The sequence below is a fragment of the Anthonomus grandis genome, chromosome 3 (assembly GCF_022605725.1).
Source record: "Anthonomus grandis grandis chromosome 3, icAntGran1.3, whole genome shotgun sequence".
NCBI classification, from domain to species: domain Eukaryota; kingdom Metazoa; phylum Arthropoda; class Insecta; order Coleoptera; family Curculionidae; genus Anthonomus; species Anthonomus grandis.
Genome location: NC_065548.1, coordinates 10,023,065 through 10,048,945, shown reverse-complemented (window position 1 = coordinate 10,048,945; position 25,881 = coordinate 10,023,065). Strand labels below are relative to the sequence as shown.

Below are 25,881 nucleotides of genomic sequence, written 5' to 3'. Positions count from 1 at the left end.
TGAACATGTAAACCTTTTGTTGACCTTGCTGTGGTTTTAATAACTGAGTTGCACAACTTACATTTAGCTGTCTGAGCATCTTCAGATTTAAAAAAGTATTTCCAAACAACACTGGAACTTTTAAACTCTTTATACTCCATACCTTTAAGTTATGACACCAATTTTTAGTCGTAATATCACTATAAAGTCAAATATAACAGTCACAAACTTTTGACTAAAAATTACTAGAAAAAAACTCCACAAAACAAAGGTATTTAACGGCTTCGCTTCGACCAACTTCGGCGTAAGATCACATTAAAATAAAACAAAATACGTTTTGGCGCTTCCTTATCCTAAATCCTAATCCTAAGACCCCACAAATTAACCTCTTTGACTGTACAATTATTGGATCGTTAAAAGAAGAAAACGGATAGATAGGATAAGTTGTTTATTTACATACTAAATAAAACTCTTTACATAATTGTTCGTATTAAAGTTTGTATTCCATGGCAGCCTTGAGGGAAGGTGGTTCTCTATTTTCATTTATCCAATCGATGTAAGATGTCACTCTTGCAAAAACGGGCGGCCAGCCAACTTCACAACCTGCCGAGGTTCCAAAAGAGACGATACCAACCTGAGAACAAATGCAAGATAATAAAAAGTATAATATCCAGAATTATAGTCTATTTTAAATAGGCAGAGAGTAATAAAATCTAATTAAAGTATGCAAAAGGCGTACTCGTTTGCATTGCAAATTCATTCTTTTTTACGGAGTGCAGGTAGTAGCACCCGGTTTAAGAGCTTTTCTATTATTATTATTATTCAACGGATAAACACTAAAAATGGTACGACAAAGGCGTGCAGCCGGGGTACTATAATATAAACTAAACATAGTATTATAACTAGTGAACGTTTAAAGAAATATATAAATAATATTACGTATTATGTTTTTAATCACAAAAAAATTATTTTTCCTCATCTGATTTAAATAAACATTTATAAAACAACATAATTCATTTTAAAAAATATTAAGAATTATTATTTGCGAATATTAATATTTTGCTATGCTATAATACGTTGCTATGGCTAGTAACTTTTTTTTATCATGTAAGGTTTAAACTCAAATTTCATATTCAGCCGGAAAACTTTATCATTTCTCCAAAATAATCCTTGAAAACATCTGCATTCATATCCTCGTGATAATCTCCCGCCCGGACGAGTCAAACCTTCTTTTACGAAATCGTCTTTACTTCCAATATGAGTCTTTTGCCGATGGCATTTTAATGCCCATCTTTGTATCTTGCCCTATTTTTTGAATAATACATCCTAAGCGAAGGGTCCATCAAGATAACAAATTTTCTTTTGCTCTTTGATTTTCTAATTCTAGTCATTACAACTTTTCTACAGCAAAACTATAGGGCGGTCGTGTTTTAAAAAATCATGCACATTTAAAACAATAACTTTTTCATTGACTGACAATGCAGGAGTACGAGTAAGTAGATCTATTATTAGACATTTTCGTTGGAGTAAACATCTGATCCATTTTTTATATACTGTGTTATATATTATCTGTATGTTATATACAGGGTGGAAATTTTATGGGTGGACTCTATTTATTTTTTGAAAAAATAAAGGAACATAGGTACCATTTTCAGTTTGGCACATTTCTTTTTGTCTCTTTTTAAAATATACCTTCTTTTGAGGGTAGAAACCACCCCAACTTTTTTTTTAAATGTGAAGGTATGTTTTGTGATAGCTCGTTGGAAAGGGAATAAAAAAGGGAATATGACCCACTACCTACTTTCGCATTTTGATAAGCTAGAAAGAAATTAAAATCGATTTTTTGAAGTGTTGTTGGAAATGTTGCCCATTTTTTTCTTGGCGAAACCCTAATCTAAAATAAAATTCATTCTTGACATTACGAATCATATCTGGAGTTATTTAGCGAATTTCGTATGAAGTCGTTACCTAAGTTCATCTAAATTTTCTGGTCTTATTACGTAAATTTTCGTTTTTAGATGACAAGGTCCGGCGATCTTGGCGCCCATTCAATGGTACCTCTTTTTCCTATCCAGCGGTTTGGAAAAACTTCACTCAAATAGTGTCGCACGTTTTGGGCGTAATGAGACGGAGCACCATCCTGCTGAAACCATATTCGATCATCATGAAGATCTGCTTTTGCTTGATGAGGAAATAAAGCAATCAAAGCTCGCATAAGCACTTGTTGCAAAAAATTCAAATATGTAGTCCCATTTAAGTTAGCTGGAAGGTATATTGGGCCAATGACTTCGTCGCCAATTACGCCTGCCCAAACATTAAGTTTTTGCGGACGCTGAGAAACACACAGTCAGCGAATGCTGACTGTGTGTTTCTCATATCCACTGAGGGTTTTCTGTGGACCAATATCGACAGTTCTTGAGTGCAAAAGTACACTTATCTGTAAAAATAATCCAATCCAAATCTGCTGAATGCTGATCAAGTGCATTCATCATCACTTCACAGAACTGAAGACGGCGATCCGGATCATCTCCTAGTAAATCTTGTACGTATTGCATTTTATAAGGACACATTTGACATTATTTTACTAACTTTTATGCAGACGTATGGCTTATATTGCATTCTCTTGCAACCTGTCGAACTGGAGTATTAGGATTTTCTTTGAAAGTCAGTAAAATATTTATAGACTGTCTTACTCTTGGTATGTCTCTCAATTTTCATAATTTTCAATTTTGCTGATGGTGCTTTGAGAAAAAGTTCGAAGATTAGGGTGTCTTTCGTGAAATAAAGCTGCTACTTCTGCTTGTGTACGCGATCTGTCTCCAAAGCCAATAATCATTAAACTTTCAATTTTTAGTGATTCAGTTAAATAATCAATTTTTGTATGAAAATACTTCTTATTTAAAGTAATGGTTCAAACTGCACAAAATACTACAACAAATAAATTATTCGCTTCTGCCAAACTAAAAATAAAGTGACCATTGGAATGTGACAGACAAGTAAACAAAAAACCTTATCAATTACATTTTTTCCTTTTTATTTAGACATTCCGCGCAGGCAAAATCCACTTGCTAAAATGGCAACATTTTATTATTTTTCTGGCTTTCTAGCTTACCAAAATGTAAAAGTAAATAGCGAATCATATACCTTTTGTTATTCCCTTTCCAACGAGCTATAATACAAAAGATACTTTCACATTTGAAAAAAAAGCTGGGGATGGTTTCTACCCTCAAAAGGGAGTAAATTTTATAACGAGACCAAAAAAAATGTGCCTTAAGTGAAAATAAAGAGACCCGTGTTCCTTTATGTTTTCAACAAATAAATAGGCTCCCTAATACTGAATTTATTCCAGTTAAAAATTCCACTCTGTATAATATTATGGCGTAACAACAAATACTACCATATTTAACACTCTTGAAGTAATATTTATACTCGGTGTTTTTATTACCAGCAGTATTTATTTATTTACATTCACAGAAATGAAGTTTACATTACTTGAAAAATTCGTATATGAAATATTATGCTAACCTGTGTTATATTTAAAAATAGCACCTACATGTTCCCCTCTTATAGCGTTCGAACTCTACCTCTTATTTATTAACTAGGTACTAAGTTACGCCTACAGATGACCACAAAACTCTTACATTTTTTTACTCTCTACCGATTTGAAATACAGTATATCTAATGATAGGATTCATAGAAATATCGAACAAATGATACTGAGGAATAAAAGTTTGTAAAAGATGTTGTATTACGGAACACTGACTGTACTTAAGAAAAATACTAGAGGTTCCTAAGTTTAAACATTTAGTGGCCAAATAATCAGAAAATGAAAAATGTAGATCGTCCAAGGGTTTTTTATTATAAGCAAATCTATTAGTAGTTCATTTTAAAGCAGGGCCTTCTTCCGTATATAGGTTCTTACAAAAAAAATAGTAAAATAAGAACCTTTTAACCTCAAACTTTAAATTTTCGTAGAATTTCATGAAAAAAGACAATTATTTTCTTCTATTACTCCTTAGAGACTTGGAAGCTACTAATAACCTTTGCAAGGCCTTTAACTATTTGTACAACGTCAAACGTATGTGTTACTTTCTTTATTTCGCTCCTTTTATCTACTTTAGTACGTGTATGTTTTTTTGATAACAATTGCATTAATTTTTTTCCATGTATATTCCCGCAAAGGTACTTAATGACTGCACTGCGTTTTGATCTGAATACATTTATTTCGATTGTGTTAAAAGCCATGAATGTGATATTAATGTTTTGACTAGGGATCTTTTGCTGAAGGAATAATTTCCTATCAAACTATAAAGGTCTTATTCAGATTTTTCAATTTTAGTTAACTCTGTTTTGTAATAACGCAGTCCATATATTCAAATATGATGAAACGACCTATTTTAAATATTTATAAAAAGAAAATAACTTAAATACCCCAATTCACTACATTTTTGTCCAGTCAGCGTTTCAGTATCAAAGGATTATCATCAGGCAAGAAACTTGTATTTTTATAAAAGGCAAAAACGTATGACCAGCATCTTTGGGAAAATGGATGAATTTTTCCAGTTAAGAAACTAGTAGTTCAGCCAAAGTTGGTGCCGAAATATTGGTGTATAAGTCAAATTTTAGGTTGGCTTTATTGCATGCCGACAACAATTTGTTTTTAATAAAAAAATCGATGTATGTAATTAAATTTACTCACAGAAGTTTTCTGTTTACAGCTATGTTTGTCGCAAATTATTATTTTCTTAATTATTTGGCAGTTATTTTGACATTTCATTTGACAGACGAACAATAAAAAAAGAGCCAAAGAAACTGTTGGATTGGGGTCTGAATGAAACAAAACTCTAAAGTAATTAACATTAAATAATATCGTTTTTGAACTAATTAAATAATATGAATTAGTTTAAAACCGATATTTACACAATTTTAATGCCCTGAGGATGATCTTGTAAAGGTGAAAACGTGGACACCTGAACAAAAAATCTTTTGTTTGATCGGGACCCGAATCCAATAATTTATTTGGTGATTACAACTTTGACAATTACCTCTCTGCACGAATTTACGTTTCATTAACATTCGGTACGATATTTTTTTCTGATATTACTACGTTATTTGATCTTTATGTTACTACCTTATTTGATTTAAATTAGTGCTGCAACAGTGCCTTTGCGCCGCAGTTGAATTAGAATTTTAAAAGTGGGTTTTATTAGATGGGATAAGAAAAACAATTTTAACATAAGGTCAAAAAAACACCTTTACCACTTTAAATTAATAAAATCAATTCGTAGAAACTGCTAGTGGAACTTTTGATATAAACATGGTTTAACAACAATTAATACTTGATTTAACTCTCTACGCGTGTTTCGCTAACCCTGCCCTTCATCTTCAGGTGAAGATTAAACAAATGTGCAATTCTAGAATATATCCAACTTTTAATCTTGTGAAGATGGACGGACACATGGCTAGCGAAATACGCAAAACCTAGAGTTCATTTAAACATTCTATAATTGCAGTTTTCTTTTAATCGTGTGAAGATGCTAACAAGGTTAGCAAAACAAGTATGATTTAAATAAAAGTGTTTTAGTGAAGCAGTTATAATTTTTTTTTTAAATGTTGATGTCGTTAACCAATTATTTGATCAATCACTGAAAACTATAATTTGATAAAGCCGGGTTTGAGATGTAGCATATTAAAAAAGCTATTTTAAAATATTGTATAAATAACTAATGAAAACATTTTATGGACCCAAATAATGGGAAAATATATAAAATCCAGGTTAAAATACAAAATAAATCTATAGTATCACTCAATTACATTTAGGTACTCATATTTTTATTTCAATTACATTAATTGACACTGTAGATATAGTTTTAATATTTTAATTTAACCTGGATCAGTATCCTAAATAACCTTGGATGACTTTTATAATAAGTGTCGAAATTATTGGCCAATCTCAATCGAAAACAATTTTCTCATGAAATAGATGCGTTCTTACTTGCTTATTATCGATGACCAATGGACCACCAGAATCGCCTCGACAAGTACTCCTGCCCTCCTCGCCATTTAAGCAGATATTACTCCTGATCACTATTCCCATGTAGGCCATTCTGCATGCTACATTGCTAATAATGGTAGAAGTTACCTCTCTTAACACCGGAGACTGAGAGGTGGCGTCATCTCCAGCTAATCCCCAACCACTGGCTGAAGCTTCTCTACCCAAGTAGTTTACCGAAGGATCGTCAGCTAGTTGGATGAACTTTATACGTTCTATAAAATAAAAAAGTAACTTTAAAACCCTGTTATTTTATCAAAGCATAATTATAGATACATGATGCGGTAATAGATACTAAATTAATCTCATCCTAAATTTAATTAGGAGTAATAAATTGCATACCTGTTTCCTGTATAGGAGTCAAAAGATAGACCAGAGCCACATCATTTTGGACGGTACTTATTTCAAAATCTGGATGCATTACAAACTGCATACTGTACTCTAAAATAGCTCCTTCTGATGGTAGTGGTGGCATATTGTGCGCTCCTAAATATACCAGTATGGCATTTCCGTTTGACCTACCCAAATAAGGAGAAATCAATTCCATAAATATTTGTATGTGCATCAGGCCAGTGCTAGGAATGTTGTACATGTTTATTTATTTATTTACGGGATGTCCCCATTCTAACAAAATTACAAAATAAATTATATCCTAACCCTAAATGTATATAATTATTCTGCTATTAATAAGATATTGTATAATGAACTTAATCTATTAAATATCCAAATTTTCTATAAATCAATAATATATCTATCTAAATGTATATAAATATGTAGCAGCCCAAGATATACAAATAAGATAAAACTTCCAAAAACTTAACCAAAAACTTCCAAAAAATATATAAAGCAACTAAAAACATACCATTAAAATAAGAAAAGTAAAAGCAATCAAATTTATTTGATACTTAACACATATTACTCAACGAGCAAACTCACTCAGACACCTTTTAAGTTTTGAAGGCTTTAAAACCACAAGTCAAAAGCCTGATTAAATCTATTTCCCAATATGTGGAGCCGATTAATTGGAGAAAATTTACCATAGTTTGTATGGTGATATTCAACCAGAAAAAGGGCGTCTCTCTAAGGACTCTGGTATTGCATCTAAAGTTTATCCGCGATAACAATTCAGGGCAATCAATAGCATTATTAATCAACTTCTGAAGAAATATCATACCACACCTAGTTCGATAGTCCTCAAGAGAAGTCATATTTAGCCTTGACTTAAGTTCCAATAAAGACTCATCTCGTACATTCAATCGCCAGGCACAAGTCCTGAGAAATTTATTTTGGACCTTATCAAGACTGTAAATATGGTTAGCATAATAAGGGGACAAGACTATGGAAGAATAAGACATGACACTACGAATAAGTGTAAGATATAAAACTCTGAAGGCAGCTACTGAAAAGTCTTGACTATTTCTAGTTATAAAACCAAGAGTACGAAGGGCTTTACTAGACAAACTATCTATATGGGATGGGGTATGAAAGTCAGGGAACTGTCAAACAACACCCACAAATCTTTAATTAGCGATACTCTTGAAAGTATATTATCATTTATGTGGTAGTCAAATGGGACAACTTTTCTAGATTTAGTAAAACAAATGATAAAACACTTATCCTTATTAAGATGTAAGCCATTAGAGACAGACATGTTGAGAAAAGTAACGTGTTTTTTGGAATATTTTTAGGTTCTTCCATAAACATGCTTTGAAATATTATATGATTTATTAAAAAAAATCGAGTCTTTAAATAATAGTGTAAAAGCTACACTAAAAACTTTTAAGGATTTATAAAATTGTTTAGATAAGAATATTTTTTTATAATCAGTAGATAAAAGCGAGACAAACTAAAAAAATATCATCTGTAACATAATTTGTTTCTGGTCTTATTCCACCAGTATTTTTTTTATTAAATATTAAAATTAGCTCCTATCCTAACATCCCAAAAAAATTTATTCACATATGATTAGTATCTTTAAATAAGATTCATCACGACCCTTTTTTTATGCACTTTCGAGGAATGTTAAGACATAGAATGAATAAATAAGGGGTTCCATTCCGAAACTCTCATATCGTTTTTTTTTTTAATTTCTTAGTGTCTATACGTTAAAGGAATTAAAACATAGCAAAACTTGCCTTAGCTTATAATAAAAACTTAAGAAAAATCAAGTATGATTATAAAACTTGCCTAGTTCATCACTTCTGTCATGCTCGTAGTAGCGTGATCTATTATTTTTACGCCAGTTCAAAGTGAGTGCTAAATGTTACATTAAAATGCCGTGATTCAACATCTGTTTAATGCTTATAATGCAAGACATTAAGAAGAAGTTTAATGACCTATTTTATCCCTTAAAAACGAAGACTGAGCAAGACAATTTTGTCCTAAAATGTCTGTTGAGGTACCATAAAGACCAAAAGCAAAAGAAGCCAAAAAAATCAAAGAGAATCAAAGTAAATTTAAATGAGTAAAACAATTTAATTAAACAGAGGTGGATTAATTTAACGAAGGAGTGGCAGTTAACGAAAAAAATTAAGAACATCAGAAAATGATTAATTTCTTATTTCGGCGACACTTGGGCACAGAGAAATGACTTGGGAGTTTAACATTTATTTTCTATTTATTGGGAGATTTATATCAAGAGAGTGAAGTCAATGAGTTTTGTCAAGGAGAAATCAAAGGAGATATATCAGGTAAAAATCCTGTATATTTTTGTCAAAATGAAATTAAAAAGATTTAAGTAAATGTGAAATTGCTACCGTAATCATTAGATAAATTATATAGAGATTATAATTGCTTGCATTCATATGCATAGCTCTCATAAAACTTTTTTTGCCAATTGTGAAATTCTACTCAATATTATTATAGACAAGGCAAGTTTTGGAATGGAACCCCTCACATTTTAGACACAGTTTCTCTAATTGTAAAGGAATATACTTTTAAGATTGTACAACATGTAAGTATACAACGTGCTTAAAAGTATACAACATGCATAAATATCTTATGATATCTTAAGAAGCTAGAGAAGCCACAACTTATTAAGAATACTGCTCTGATTGATTAAATCTTTATATTGATAAATAAAAGTTAATTGCCGAATTTAAAACCTAAACTCTTCACATCTATAACAGTTAAATCCAAACTTCGATTTATGAAATTATGGATGACTAAATGTTCTTGTGCCTTGTAGTATCTATGGCAAAGAGTTAAATTCAAAAGAATATCTGCATGAAAATGAAATAAATGAGATCCAAGAAAAATATGGCCTTAATACTAAGCGAGTAGCCAATCACTGTAATGAAAACAAACATATTACAATCATAAGAAGCGATGAAATATTTACAAAAGTCAATGGTTTTAATCATGTTTGTAGTTCAGTGGTTGCTAAAATAGCAAAAAACTTCATTGTTCCTAGGTATGAGATAAAGAGAGAAATTATATCTCAGTCTGATTAAGCGTTCCAACTAGTATGGCAACTATTTTCTTTTTGTAAACGGTATAAAGAGGAATCATATGAAATTGGGGAAACATGCAATGGTTTATCCAACTACATATGAAAATATTTATTTTATAATCATTCTTCGCTTATTTTTAAACTGCGTCCAAGACATAACTCCCAAAAAAGGCAAAACCTCGACTTTTTCCGAAAATTCTGTTTTTCTATTGCAGTTTATTCAATTACGTATGAAACCACTCATTTTATAAGAATTCATTGCTTATTTTTAAACTGCGTCCAGAATATAGGTCTCAGAAGGGGCAAAATCTCGACTTCCTGTCCGATTTCTCGGACATATCCCTGTCTCAGTTTTTAATATCCTCGGTATCATCTCTCGTGTTGTGCGTTTACCAAATGGTTCACACTGGTACCTACCCGTGTAAAAATTCTGTTTTTGCTAAACATAAAACATAAATTTCCAGAGAATTGCAGTACTAATGACGCTTTGTCGAAATTGACTGAGTTTATAAACAGTAATTTAAACAACAATTTTACATAATTTGCTGTATTTCTCAATTTTCCATCGTAAAACATTGGATTTGTTTAACGAAGCTGGAAAAAACAGGCATCCAGGCATTAGATCTGTTCAACTCATATTTATAAGAAATAATGTGTGTATCTAAAAGTTAATGTTAATATCGCATTATTATTTTATACTTTGGACTTTTTTTTGTCTAAAATGTAAAATTTGTCACATATAAATAACAAATCTGATTTAATTACTTACGACATAACGCAATGTGCGGCCGTTAAAATAGTTTTAGGGCCTATTAAACTGCCCCCACAAAAACTAGTGCCTGTCGTAGTGGGAACGTATAGACCAACCTGAAAAAAACCAAATACCACCTACTCTTTCAATTCTGTCGAATTAATTTTTACTTGATAAGGTCTAGAATAGGGTTCTGCTTCCCATCCGCCGCCACCAATCCTGGACCCATTGTAAGTCCTGAAAAAATTAGTGTCAAACATATGTTGGAATTTCGGGTCCAATTCCATGTGACCAGGCCTGGCATTTCTAATTATTTCCTTAATCTGTTGTGACTAAAAACAAATGGTACTTACAAAAGAAGTCTGGTTACTATTTAATTATTCTTAATGCTGCTTACATTATAAATAGTTTCTCCAAAAGCAACTTGCAATTTTATTAAGGCAAGTATTATTATGATACTTCCTTTCATTTTGTGGTATGTCTATCCAGGCTAAGATTATTAAGCAAATGACAACCGTGTTGTATCGATTAAGTTTTGTAACAGGAGCAGTATAATAAAAACGGATTTTTACTTCAAACATTATTATTTATTTGTCATAAATTTAATATAGATAGTATCATAAATAAGGAATCTTTATAAAGAATAAGATTCTACTCAAAATCGTTCAATCATTTTAACAGTTTAAGCTTAATTTTACAGTTTAAGACAAATTGATGATTCATCGAGGTATTATAATTTATTACATCTATATATTTTAATCTATATGGGATTATACTGAAAAAGTTATACCAGAATAGTTTATTATACAAGAACTTGTATTAATATTTTGACTTTTTAAGAGTGAAAAGTAGAAAGTGTAGTTTAATCTATAATTAACCCTTTCCAGTCCAAATTATTATTTTTTCGAAAAAATTTTTTTTTTAGTTTAACTATATAACAAGGACTGTATCTAAATAAAATATAGTAAAAATTATTTTTTTGCAATTTATTGTTATCTCAGAAAAGAAACTTGGAAAATTCTTAAAATTAACAGGCTAAATTCTTTAGTCAAAGTAATAAAAAAAAAACAAATAGCACACCCTACATTGTATGAAAGTCTATAAAACAATTTTTGTCTTTGGTCAGACATAAAGCAACTTGACATTTACTACATTGAACTCTACTATAAGCCTTGATACAGTTTCGACATCTCTTTTTGGGTTCAATATGTGTGGACCGGTGATTGATGTTATCAAACCGTAGGTCATCAATTACATTAAAATTCACCTTTTTTTTTTTTTAGGAGGCTCAGGAGTTTGATTTCCAAAAAGTACCGGAGAGTTTGCAGATGTACATGATGCAGGTCTCCCTCTTTTTCTGATTATAGGGTCTTGATATATCAGGGCGTGTGCAATTTCGGATCTAAATACCAGTAACCTCTTAAAGGTTAATATATTCTTTTGATCACAGTGTCTTCTATACAGGAATCTTGCATTCACAATACTCATATCAACCAATTAAAATATTATTCGTAAATAATATCTCCTAACACCGAATCTAATTGATATAATGCCACAAGCATGTCATTTAGGTCTACACCCCCCATATGTTTATTGTATTCCTTGATTATCGTTGGCTGTTCAACTTCAACATATTTCTTGTCAGCAACAGATCATCTTTTCACTCGTTCCAGAGGTTCGATTCCCTTGTAATATGAGGCAACATGCACAGGTTTATTATCATACCATTTGGCGACTATTATATTTCGATTGGTATCCATTTTGTAGTCAAATGAACCTCGTCCTCTTAGTTTTAATTCTTTGTCTGATATAAACTCACACCCAGGCATACGTGCAACTCTCACAGTTCCTATGGCTAAAAACCCCAATTCCTTTAGGTGGCATAGGACATATGAATTAAACCCTAAAATTTTCATTTCTAGGCAGCTCCTTACACAGCCACACTACAATATCACCACTGATGCCCAGAGTACTTTCATTTTTTATAGTATCCTTTCCTACATAAACCTCAAAATCATATACAAATCCACTGCTGCCTGCTCTGGCGAACATTTCTATTCCCCATTTGTGAGGTTTGTTTTTTACGTATTGTTTCAGCGAATTACGACCTTTGAACGAAATCATGATCTCATCCACAGAATTGAATTCTTCAGGTTCTATCTTGGAAAAATTACTTCGCACATCGTCAAGAAAAGAACGGACTTTGAAAAGTTTATCGTAGCCTTCTTGGTCTCTAGTCTTCATTTTGGTATTATCATTGAAGTGTATATTATTTCTCAATTTATCAAAGCGATTTCTAGATATTAAATCTCCTTGCTTTTAGTTTCCTTGGCCCAATACATTCTGTAGCTTGGCATTTTTACTATACCAGTGAGAATTTGCATTCCAAAAAACATTGAAATTTCGGCAGAAGTAGTTTTCAAAGATACACCGTTTTTTTGCAACGAATACATATTGGTTTGTTCTACGATATTTTTTATCATATCGTCATTTATAAATAATTTGAAATAGCTCAAAGGGGACATGATTTCATCCTCAAAAATACTATGATTTACATCGCATTGGTTATCACTTTCACTTATGTTCTTCTTTTTTCCATATGGGCTTAGACTTTTTTTTACACCACTGTTCTTTGTTTGGACAGAGAATAGTACAGCCAATGGTATGTCATCTTCTTCATCGAATAGTTCTTCATGTGTATGCTCATCAGGGTCTCGTTCGGGGTCTTCTAATTCAAAATGACTATCATTTTCTGACGTCTGCGGGGTTGGCTATTCTTTATCTGGGCCGAGAATTCGTTGCAACCTGCAAACTTCATCAATTTCATTGTCATCAAGGTCATCGTTATCACTTATTAAGTCCGCGTCTGATTCATCACCTTCCAGTAACAGCAGTAACCTCTTTTCATCTTCCTCTGTCAAACCAGTTCTGGTCATCTATAAAAATACATAATTACCCTTGAAGCCCACTGACGCCAAATGGAATCATGAGAAAAAAAATCACCAAGACTTACAAAAAAGTAATTGAATCATTAGTTTATTTGTGACCGATACTGGTATAAATACAGTAATACACTAACTACTTATATTTTTTTTGTCATATAGAATCATTCAAACTTACCTTGGAAAATACACACAAACTTCACAGAAACTCTGCAAAAATTACCAGCATGACCGAACAAATTAAAATAATCGTCTCCTATTGATTTATTGGTTATTTTGCAAGAGTAGCAGCACTTACGCCATCTATACATAAAGAAAAATCATTGGGCTGGAAAGGGTTAACAAGCTACATATATTGCTTAAAATTTAGTTTTTGCTTGGTGTATGTACATATTTATTTATTTATTTATTTATTTATTTATTTATTTATTTATTTATTTACAGTCAAGGCTTTCTAACAGACAGGCACAGCTGTCCAATAATAAGAAAGCACGTTATATCACAAATACAAATTAGTAAACAAGTTCTATATAATAATAATTACAACTACAGAGAATTAATTCTTAAAATTACATCACAATCTAGAAAGAATTACTTATGTAGTTTAATCAGGAAGCCGTCTTAGGTGTCGTTTAAAGGCATCAAAGCTCAAAAAAAATAAGTCAATATTAGGATGGTTTAACTCCAAACTATTATACATACGGGTACATCTAATAATTGGAGAATTCGATAAGTAATTGGAAAAATACCTGGACACTACAAAAGTTTGTCTATTACGAAGGATGTAAGGATTGATGTTAAAATTGAGTTTTTCTAAAACAGATGAACAATCAATAAAGTTGTTTACGGCCTTGTATATAAATATTAAATTAAGATTTCTTCTTCGGACCTCCAACGATTGCATATTATAAAATTTTAAATTATCATCATAACTAAAGAAATGCCGTCGTCTGTTAAACCTATAATTTAAAGTGTTAACAAATTTGCGCTGCACACTCTCTAGTCGGCCAATATAATTGGCGTACATTGGATTCCAAACTGTTGTTGCGTATTCCAGTACAGGTCTTACTATACTATTGAATAAAATTGTTAAGGAATTTATGTTGCTAAATCCTTTTGTTGCTCGAAAAACAAATCCAAGATTTTTAAGAGCCTTTTGTACAATATTTTCAAGATGCTTTTCAAACAAAAGCCTAGGATCCAATGTCACCCCAAGATCCTTAATATAATCCAAATATTTAAGCTTAACATTATTTAGGTAAAGATCACATTTAACTTGCAGAGGAACAGGCCTTTTAGAGAACAAAATACAATTACATTTATCCAAATTGACAAAAAGTCTATTCAAAGTACAGTAATTCATAAAATTAGATAAATCGTACTGTAAAGTAAAGTAATCAGCAGCCGAATTAATAGTTTTTGAGATTTTAAGATCATCTGCATATAAAGCATAGCTACTATGTGAAAAACATTGCTCTATATCATATAGGAAAATGATAAACAGCAGAGGACCCAAGTGTGACCCCTGAGGCACACCTGAAGTCACAGCTGTACTCTTCGATTTTTGGCCATTTACAACAACATACTGAGATCTTTCACTTAAGTAACTTTTAAAAATTTCAAACAAAGCCCCATGTACCCCGAAATTCTCAAGCTTTATTAAAAGAGTTGGGTGGTGGACCTTATCGAAAGCTTTAGAGAAATCGGTGTACACTGTACAAGTCTCAGAACCTCGCTCCATATTCTCAGATATGAGTTGAACGTAAGGCACAAGGTTAGTCAGTGCCGATCTTTTTTTAAAAAAGCCGTGTTGGTTTAAGTCAATCGATCCCCTAACAATAAAAAATAATTGATCCAAAATAAGAGACTCAAACAGTTTCCCAAAATGGCTCAAGAGAGAAATCGGTCTATAGTTATTGATAGCGCTTTTATCTTCTGATTTAAAAATAGGCACAATTTGGGCCACTTTCCAAAGCTTAGGGTATTTACCAGTTGAAATACATTGATAATACAATAAATATAGAGGCTCACAAAGATTAGGACATGATTTCAGAAATATTGAGGGAAATCCGTCTGGGCCAGGACCCTTTTTGGGATTCATAGAGCATAATGCTTCTCTAATATCGTCTCCTCGAACATGATCAACAGTAAAACATTCTTTTGATTGGACAACATCGATTAATGATGGAGTATTAGATGGTTCAAAAACACTGCTAAAAAACTTTGAGAAAAGTTCACAAATGTCAGAGTTATTCGTAGCATTTTAACGGCAAATTTTTTGTATTCCTTTTATTATTAATAAACGACCAAAAGTACTTTGTGTCATGCTTAATATTTTCCTCTGTTTTAGTAATGTAAACTTTATAGTCTTTACTAATATTTAGTTTTACAGTTTTACGTAAATTTGAGAAAATATCGTAGTCAGACTGTAGCTTGTATTTTTTCCAGTCTCTGTGCACTTTATTCTTTATTAAATTAGTAGTGTGCTTAGGAAACCATAAAGGATATTGGCGCTTTTTAATTTTTATTTTTGATATTTCAGAATTCACAATATTACTCAGTTCTGCGTAAAAACATTCGATGTTGTTATCTACATCACGAGATAAAAATAAATCCTTCCACTGAAGAGAACGAATTTTCTCATTAATACATGCATAATTTGCCCTAATGAAATTTACCTTTTGATAAGAATTACACACGACTTTTTTTTCATAATTTAACTTAATATTTACCTCCAACGACATATGATGACTGTCCTCAGGCACTACTGGGTAATTACATTTAAGTACCTCGGTTTTTAAAGAATTAGTACCTACAACTAAATCTAAAATTCTATTCCTTGAATTCAAAATATAATTAAATTGTTTTAAACCATTAAGGAAGTAAAAATCAGTAAAGCATTTGCTATATACATGGGTCAGTGGCGTTATCAGAATTTAGTTTGTTATTACGCGACCAGGATAAATTAGGCAAGTTAAAATCACCTAGCAATAAAACTTTCCCATTAATTTTGTTACTTAGTACAGACTCTACTTTTGACATGAAATGTTTATAGTTATTCGAAGATGCGTGAGGGGGGACATAGACAGTACAAATTAACAATTTATTACCTCCATTTAAGACGACACTGACCCATATATCTTCAATTATATTATTGGTGTTACATAATCTTGGTATGAGTTCGGCACAATGAATATCGCGCACAGCTAGCATTACTCCGTCACCATCACTTTTTCCACTCACTAGAGCACTACGGTCCAATCTAAAAACATTGTAGCCAGGAGGAAATAACTCCGAGCTCAGCACATCAGGCTTCAGCCAGGATTCAGTTATTGATACACAGTCAAATTGAGCAGCACACATAGATTGGTAAAAATCAACAGTTTTTGTTCTAAGTCCTCTGGTATTTTGGTAATAAATTGAAAATTCAGTGCATACAGACATCTAAATAGAGATTATACATAGGAGATAGACTAAAGTATTTAAACATAAGAAGAAAAGGGATTAAGTACTCAAAGTCGACAAAACTTGTTCATTGGAGACATGAAAAGCCCTACTATTATTCTCTTTTTTAATGAAGATCTTCGAATCCTTAATCCAGCAGTATGTATAGTTTGACATTTTGCAAAACTCCCGAGCCCTTCTGTGCAGCTGCTTGCAGTATGGAGAGAGATGTTCGTTGACAAACAACCTAGTTTCCTGCTCAAATCCCAAGTCAGAAGCCTTCAAACCACGGTTTCGACCTAACTTAACTGCACTTAAAAATTCGTTTCTCTTCGACACGGAGAAAAACTTTACTATGACGTTTTTAGGATAATTATTGCTGGTATCCGACCCCTTGTTAAAACGAGCAACTCTATGAGAAGCGGCTATATCATCATCATGAATTATGGTTCCAACAATGGAGCCTATTTTTTTTACCATTGATACTATATTCTCATTCCTTTTTTCTGGGACGCCGCAGAGTTCAATATTATTTTTACGACTCTCTTGTTGTAGCACTTAAGCATCACTTGTAAGCGATTCAGTAAATCCCGACTGAACGGATCTGAAGGCAGCCAAATCAGACATTACCGTATTAACCTTTTCAACAAGCTCCCGCAAAACTTTTGAGGTGTCCCCCGTAGAGCGGTCAGTTTTGGTAGTGCAGTCTTTACATCGCCAAACGATGCCGGAGTCTGGTTGTAAATCTCCGATAGCGGATGGTAATTTCACGCATTTAAGGTGATACTGTCGATCGCATTGACCTTGGCAGGACATGCCTGGGTTTGTCCGACTGACGTTACCAGCACATATGGAACACTGGGCTGCAGGCATATTCGAAACAAACAAAAATAAGCTTCTGGTTAAACTGGGAAACTTTTACGGTTTTTTTTCCACAATAAATAAAAAGGGGTATTTTACCGGTTACAATGTTTGAAGAAAAAGTGTTTAAAAACGCCAAATTAATACCCGAAAACTCACGAAAAGACGGAGCAAAATTAATACGTGTGTACTTGTTCACTCGTCGCGAGAAACTGAAGACATAGATAAAGAAGGGTTTGAAAGAACTGAAGATATGCACAGACATTTGATCAATTCCTCTATAACTTAGATCTTATAAGACCTACTTTAGTTTAAACTAATCCTAGTAAAAATGTCCTAAATTACTGAGACTATCGGCATTTCTCCTTATTTTACTTGATGTAAATTGATCTTAAATTTGAGTGTTAATTTCCAACTCAGTACATATGGAAAACAAAACTACAATCCAAGAAGAAACTAAACGTTTGTCGATGTTTCCAATGTAATAAAGCCTATTGAAAGGTTTGAGTCCCTATGATATAATCACTTGTATGGTTATTAAATAAATTAATTGCCTCAAACCATGAAGAACTGGACTAGCAGTGTAAAGTGCTCTTCCTTACCATATTCCATCAATAATAACTATATTATATTCACTTAATTTATTTATTTATTCATCAACGTATATAACATTTCAAGTACTTATTAATAATTAACAGTAGTCTTAAGTAAAAACTATAATACTAATAAACAATACTGTGCTAAACATAATCCAAAGAGTGGGAGTAGGGCACTATCCCAAGATAGTTGCCCTAGCTGACGACTTAAATTTATTTAAAGATGTACTGAAAAAATCAAGATCTTTTGCAAATCTATTCACTGTAGAAGCTATTCTATTTATAGGACTGTTTAGTAGATAGGATGTTCTGCAAAAGGCAATGTGGGGAAGCGCCTGACCTCGTGTTGTGTAAGAAGATACATGCAAAGAGAAAAGGCACAGACATTCCGGACTTCTAACAATACCATTCAGAACCTTAAACGCAAAGCAAACATCAAAGAACTGCCTTCTACTTGATAAGGAGTTTATGCTCAGGTAGGACATGGTCTCTGAACAGGTAAGATCCAGGCCTGACTTCATAAGAGTATATCTGGCAAACCTGATAAACTTGTGCTGGATATTTTCAAGCCTCTCAATGTGAATCAGAAAATGAGGTGACCAAACAATATTGGAGAATTCGAGAAGAGATCTCACCAGGCAAATATATAGTGTCTTCAATGCTGACACATTAGTAAAGTCTTTGCAAGATCTTTTGATAAAACCAAGCAGTTTATTAGCTCTATTTACAGTATTTTCGAAGTGGTGGGAGAAAGTAAGACTCAGGTCCAGAAAGACACCCAAATCCTTGACTGAGTCAAGCTCCTTCAAGGGGATACCATCAATAATATATTGACAAGGAGGGGAGACCCTTAAACGAGTAAACCTCATAAACCCACATTTCCTAACATTCAATGACATTTCATTCGACTTACACCAGGAAAACACTCTGTTTATATCTCTCTGAAGCACCAACTGATCCTGAGAGGAGGAAATCCGCCGAAAAATTTTCAAATCATCAGCGAAGAGCAAAAACTCAGACTCCAGTAGGGAGCCGAGGTGATTGATAAAGAGACTGAATAACAATGGTCCCAAATGGGAGCCCTGAAGTTGTCAAAAATGGGTTGGACAAAAAACCACCAATTTTAACACGCTGCTCTCTATCCATCAGATAAGACTTGATCCAAAGTAAAAGAGATCCGCTGATGCCGAGATCTGAAATATGAGAGATAAGAATATTATGGTTGACCCTATCAACGGCTTTACTAAAGTCCGTGTATATCGCATGTGTTTCATTACCGTCGGCAAAAGATTTGAAGATATAGTTGCTAAAAACAAACAAGTTTGTATCCACAGAACGACCTCTGGTGAATCCATGCTGCTGATCTCCAATTATTTCCTGAAATTTTAAAGTTTAAAGACACACTGTCACTAATTTTTTTGTTAAGGCATTCTAAATTAAAACAATGCAGCAAGATTTACTATGACATGAATACAAATTCATTATATTATGGCTTTATTTTACAGTAAATTTTACTAGTATCTAACCCTACATCACATTCATCAATTTTTTGCTGTTCCTTTCAACATCTTTTAAAACCTTATACAATGTCTTACCTATAAGTTTTGACAAATATTGAGCACAAGATTCCAATGTACTTAAACACCCATTGGCAGGTTCAGTCCTTAAGATAAAATCACTTTTATTGTTATTACATAACATTATTTGCTTTAAACTGTGAGGAATAGGGCTGAAAGTGCTAATTTCTTTTACTTGTGGCCATGTTCCATCGATAATAACAATATTATATTCACTTAAAGGCACAGTTTGACTATTTCATTAAGGGGTTCTTAATTGGGACTAGGGTGCAGCAAGATATACTATAACTTATGGTTACAAATATATTATGGCTTATACTAACTTTATTTTATAGTTAATTTCTACAATATCAAACCCTACATCACATTCATCAACTCTTTTGTTGTTCCTTTAACCTTTCGGCATCTTTTAAAACCTTATTCAACCTCTTACCTATGAGTTTCGGATATGAATTGTTCTTTATCAAGAATTCTTTACTTTGATGCGAAACCGCTCCATTTTCTAACTGATACTGACACATTAACTTTAAAGGAGCTAAAAGCTTGTCCACATAAGTCTGATCTCCTTCTAACATTGACAAACATTGAGCACCAGTTTCCAATGTACTTAAACACCCATCGGCAGGTTGAGTCCTTATGATATAATCACTTGTATTATTATTGAGTAACTTTATTTGCCTTATATTATGAAGAATAGGGCTGGAAGTGTAAATTGCTTTTGCTTGTGGCCATGTTCCATCAATAATAACTATATTATATCTACTTAAAGGCACAGTTTCACTAATTATTTCATTAAGGGGTTCTGAATTAGGACTAGGGTATAGTAATAAGGTATTAGAAGCTTGTAAAATAGATATCAGTTCATCATGTAATCCAGGGAACCTCTTTCCTTTAAAAACCAAACATTTACCCGGTTGTAACCCTAATTGTAACATTGGGGCTGTACGAAGGCATCTTTTTTCTTCAGCAGGGTGCTGCAGTAAAATTATTTTGCTTCTTGGAGAAAGACGTGGATCTGGTAAGGAGCTGCAGTAACAAACCTTCAGAGGACGCCTGGAATATGTAAAAAAAATAATACTTAGGATGAGTTTTTTTGTTTATTTTTATTTATATTACTGGCATTGGTCGCAATTGATTCGCATGTCAGGGGGATCGGTTGGTAACCCGCAAAGATCTGAAAAAGCTTCATGTTCAAGATCCATTAATTTTATGGTTTATTATGTGCAAAATTCAGAAATTATTCATTAAAAATAAAAATATTTTTTTAGGTTAGGCCAAAATGTAAACATTTAGGTTAGGAACATAGAACAATGTTGCCAACCTATATGTTGGGCATAATAGTACAAGTTCCCACAAAGTAATAGTACAGATTGTACAAAAAACATAATAGTAGGGGAGACCGAGGATACAATGGACACCAGGGCAGAATGGACATGTTTAAAACTCCCGCTTAATATGTATTTGAAGCGCCCTCATATGGTAAATGAATGCAATAACTACCGAACAATCGTTTGGCATTCGCAAGATGGATGAAACTTGTATGGTGAAAATCGGAATCGTATATCGGCCATCTTGCTTGGCAAAATTGACAGACAGTTGTTGACATTGACTGATAGAACATCATTTGTCATTGTCATACCATTTGAGTTTGTTTTGTTTTTCATTTCAATGAATGCCAGCGTGGGCTGAGTTTGCTATTTGTTTTAAGGATGTTATTTTAAATTTATGACTTTTTTTCTAGAAAGTTCTCTTTCAATATTGGGAGTAGTGTTTTAATTAATTTGCGGCAAGCAATTCCAGGTTTCTGGTAAGAAAATCTGATTTTATTTATTACTATTATGTTTTTGTAAATATAATAGTAAATCAAATAGTAAAATCAAATTCAGTTGATTTCAATGAAGAAGTTTCACTTTTCAAGTATTTAATTTTTAACTTGATTATTATAAATACATATTACAAAAGGTCTGGCCTCTCATTTTCTATTCAACAATTAAAAATTGATTGAAATTTTCCTGACCTTGATGTAAGAGTATGTACATTTTAAATGTTTCTGAGAAACAGTAATAAAAGATTTTTTTATTTTCCTTCAGTTCATATTACAAGAAAAACATGGAGAGGGATATGCAATGTAAATATTATTTAGACTTTGAGCTATAGAATTTCTTCTGATCAGTTCTCCACAAATTTAATAATGCTGATACCGCTGGCTTTACATTACAATACATATTTATTTAAACATTTATTTTGTCTTTTTTTTCACATGAATCATTTAGTAAATTGATTTATAAGGTTTGCACTGTGTATTTTTTTATTTTATTTCCTACTTGTATCATACCACTTCCTGAGTTCACTGAGACAAGACATAGGTATAGCGGCTAAGAGACCTGAGCACCCGGAATGGATCAGAATTAATGTTTTTCTTACAACTTGTTTTTTTAAGAGTTTCTTTTTATTTTATGTAAACATCTATCCTTGAATTAAGTTTTTAGTAATATTATAGTTCCAAGATATGTTGTTAGTATTATAAGAGACCAACAAATATATTCTATGTAAGTGATATATGGTTATACTAAAAAGGTGTTTTCATTTTGAAAGAGTTTATTTTGTTTTGTCGATGGATATATTGTTTCTTTCGATAATACTCTGTTATAGAATTTTTAATTAATATTAAAAATTTATATTTAGATTATAATTTAAATAATTTTAAAATTTGTTTAATTTTTCTTTAGGAAACAGATACAAGTACATATTAAATAAGAATAATTCATCCTCTATTGACTTCTATGTGTTAATGAAATGAGGATATTATTAACCTAATGGGAATGCCTTTAGATGTATTATGAGAAAATAGCACAAAAATGTTGACAACCTTTTCTAATCTGTATTAGGGTACTTCAGTGCTAACAAAATAATTTTAAACATTTTTAGATTAATTTTAATTTATATGTCTGTTATAATGAATTATTGAATGTTATGTATATCATTTTAAGTAATTTTTTTTCCAGGAAAATTAAATAATAAATGTATTAAAGCAAAAAAAAACATTGTTTTATTTCCATTTGTCCAATTGGTGATATGTCGTACACTATTGTTAGTACACTTTCGTAGATTATTGCAGTAAATTAACCTATTTATAGATATGTAAAATAAAGCTGAAGTTTTATTTTTGTTCAGTTCAATATCTGATGCTAACACCTAAACAAAGAGGCTCTTTTCTCTATGAGTAATCTTTTTGATTAGGCGTTTGCTTTAGATATTACGATTAAATGATGATTGTCAGATTAAATAAAATATGATTTCCCGCCTTAATTTGGCCACGCCTTTCTACCATTTCGATTGGTCCAATTAGACACGTCGAACTGTCAAGTTAGTTACAACAGTGTCCGCTGCCAAGCGAGAGGCCGCTAGCTGATTTGTCAGAAGAATTTCTTTCAGTTTGTATGCAACCACCACTTCTCTATATATTTGTGTTCTGTGTTCGCAAGGTAGCAAGCATTGAGTGTGGTTATTTTTATCGATATTTTCCTGTTTCAGCCAGTCTGTTTGTAACTTTTACGGTATGTAATGTAACCATTTATTATTTTCTATGCAACACTTTTTAATATCTAATTATTTTAGTGGTGATGTTCATTATAGAATATGGTTATAAGAAACAAATAATTGAAATTGCTTGTTTAGTTTTCTAGGAAAAAGAATAATTTTACTATAGGGTCAATGGGGGATACAATGGACGGATGTCCATTGTATCCCCTATTGTCCATTGTATCCCCAGAATGTTTTTATTTATTTTTTTATTTCAGATGGTGAGAGAGTATAAAAAGAAAACCGACAGGGAATTCCCTGAAGGAGATCTAAGAAGAGCTGTAGAGGATGTCCTAAATAATATTGGTAGCTTGCGAAAAGTTTCGGAGAGGTATAATGTTACTAAGTCTCGTTTAGCTATTTATGTGAAAAGGGCTAGAGAACAGGGGATAGAAAATATATCTTTAAAACCAAATTTTAAACATCGTCAAATTTTTTCTCCAGAAATGGAACAAGTATTTACTCAAATGTTCATCTATGGATTAACTCCAAAAAAAACTAAACAACTAGCATTTCAGTTTGCGTCTCGAAATAAGCTTTTAATCCCGGATTCTTGGGCAACACAAGCAATGGCTGGCGAGGAGTGGTTTGCCGGTTTTTTTGAGGAGAAATCCAGAACTCTCAATTCGAAAACCGGAAGCAACATCTCTTGCTCGTATGACGGCGTTTAACAAAACAGTTGTTGGGGAATTCTTTGGCAAGCTCAAAACTGTTTACAGCCGGCATAACTATGAGGCAAGCCAAATTTTTAATTTAGACGAAACAGGGGTTACTACAGTACCGCCTGTTGAAAAAATTGTAGGAAAAAAGGGAGAAAAGCAAATAGGGCAAGTAACATCTAGAGAACGCGGTGAGCTAGTAACCCAAGTTGGAATAATTTGTGCAAATGGAAATGCATTACCACCAGTATGGATTTTTCCCAGAATACGTTTTGACGAGCACGGCATGATGTCTGGAGCTATGCAAGGATCTATGGGTCTTGTGAATAAATCTGGCTGGATGACAACAGATAATTTTATTAAAGTTCTTCAGTTTTTCCAACGAAATATCAGATGTAGTAAAAATAACCCCGTGTTACTGATATTGGATAACCATGAATCCCATTTAATTGATGATGGCATAACATTTTGCAAAGAAAATGGTATTGAAGTTTTGACCTTACCTCCGCATACATCAAATAAATTACAACCTCTTGACCGATCTGTTTTTGGACCTTTCAAGAGATATTTTTCCGAAGCTGCCAATTCTTGGATGATGACTCATCCAAATGAAACTCTTTCTATTTACTCACTTGCGGAGCTATGCTCAAAGGCCTGGGATCGTGCTGCTACACCAGAAAATATAAAGTCTGGAATTCTTTCGTAAAAGTGGAATTTTTCCTTTTGATCGGGACATATTTCAAGAACACGAGTTTTTGTGTTCGTCAGTTTCAGATCGATCTGCTCCAGATGTCATTACCAATCAATCTGATGGAAGCTGTATTTTCGCCGAAACAGAAAACCTAGATGAAAACCTAATTCCAGCTACTGACGGAAATCGCGCTGCCGATGAAACCTCAATTCCTAGCACTAGCGTTACTGGGACTGCTAAAAGTCCTTTAAATATATCTAACTTTATTACACCAGACAAAATAAGTCCTTATCCAAAGGCGGAACCCCGAAAACCTATGAGAAAAGGAAGAAAACGAGTAAAATGTATGATAGTTACTGACACTCCAGAAAAAGAAGAATTATTGGCAAGAAAGAAGCCTCCTCCAAAAAAGGTTAAGGAGATTAAGAGAAAAGTTCTAGTAGAAAGTGACTCTAGTGATGAAGATATAAATGAAGAACTAACAAAAGATTCCTCCTCAGAGTGGGAGGAAGAAGAAGAGACAGTTCAGGATACCCACGATGTAGAAAAAGGCGGTTTCATTGTTGTCAAAGTTCCGGAAAAAACACCATTTTCTGGAAGAAATTATGTTGCTCGGGTAGAACGAAAACTTTTCGACGGATTTCAGGTTCGATTTTTTAAAAGAATGATTCCATCAAATCGCTTTAAAATTACAGAAGAAGAATCTTCTTTTGTAACATTCGGAGAAGTAATAGCTGTGCTTCCAAAAGGTATTAAAGACAGGCGTCCTCGTTTCAAAGATTCGATTTATTTCAACGCAGATTTGACAGAATTTAGTTTAACTTAAATAAAAGTTGAAAATTTGTTGCTTCCTAAATAAATATTTACTCTAAGACTTTTTGTCTTTATTAGTAAATGAATGTCCAAAATATCCCCATATCATGTCCATTATTACTCCAGAGCAGGGGATACATTGGACAAATGACCAAAAATTTTTGATCCCGGTTTAAAAATATTTTTAAATTTATTTAGATAATGCTATGTAGTAATATATTATGACAAAAGTTTGTTTATTACATTAATAAAACCTTATGGATAGAGATTTCTTCGAAAAAAGTTAGAGATCATTTAATCAAATTTGTCCCATGTATCCTCGGTCTTCCCTACATTTTTCATTGCTTATAAGATACTGTTATTTAACTTTTACCCAAGGACTTCAAAAAATAAATGTTTTTACCATTTACCGTGACCAAAGATACATAAGTAAGTGCCTGCGCCGGTTTTCGACTATTTAACGGATTTTTCAATTTTGAGAAG

General features: G+C 32.5%; 3 protein-coding genes across 3 annotated transcripts; all 3 read right to left on the bottom strand.

The window, feature by feature from the left end:
- Window positions 1-412: 412 nt before the first annotated feature.
- Window positions 413-10,798, bottom strand: LOC126734441 (brachyurin-like). The gene is made up of 6 exons (XM_050438083.1): window positions 10,631-10,798; window positions 10,404-10,565; window positions 10,252-10,349; window positions 6,374-6,549; window positions 5,975-6,246; window positions 413-613 (listed from the first exon to the last, which is right to left on the bottom strand). Exons 1-6 carry the CDS (start codon window positions 10,700-10,702, stop codon window positions 470-472), a joined length of 924 nt encoding a protein of 307 aa, XP_050294040.1. The 5' UTR covers window positions 10,703-10,798; the 3' UTR covers window positions 413-469.
- A 1,087-nt stretch (window positions 10,799-11,885) lies between these two features.
- On the bottom strand, window positions 11,886-12,477 carry LOC126734235 (piggyBac transposable element-derived protein 2-like). Its single transcript, XM_050437770.1, has 2 exons — window positions 12,168-12,477; window positions 11,886-12,088 (listed from the first exon to the last, which is right to left on the bottom strand). Exons 1-2 carry the CDS (start codon window positions 12,475-12,477, stop codon window positions 11,886-11,888), a joined length of 513 nt encoding a protein of 170 aa, XP_050293727.1.
- Window positions 12,478-19,531: 7,054 nt separating this feature from the next.
- LOC126734497 (tRNA-uridine aminocarboxypropyltransferase 2) lies at window positions 19,532-20,950 on the bottom strand. The gene is made up of 2 exons (XM_050438152.1): window positions 20,770-20,950; window positions 19,532-20,706 (listed from the first exon to the last, which is right to left on the bottom strand). Exons 1-2 carry the CDS (start codon window positions 20,853-20,855, stop codon window positions 20,025-20,027), a joined length of 768 nt encoding a protein of 255 aa, XP_050294109.1. The 5' UTR covers window positions 20,856-20,950; the 3' UTR covers window positions 19,532-20,024.
- Window positions 20,951-25,881: the final 4,931 nt, after the last annotated feature.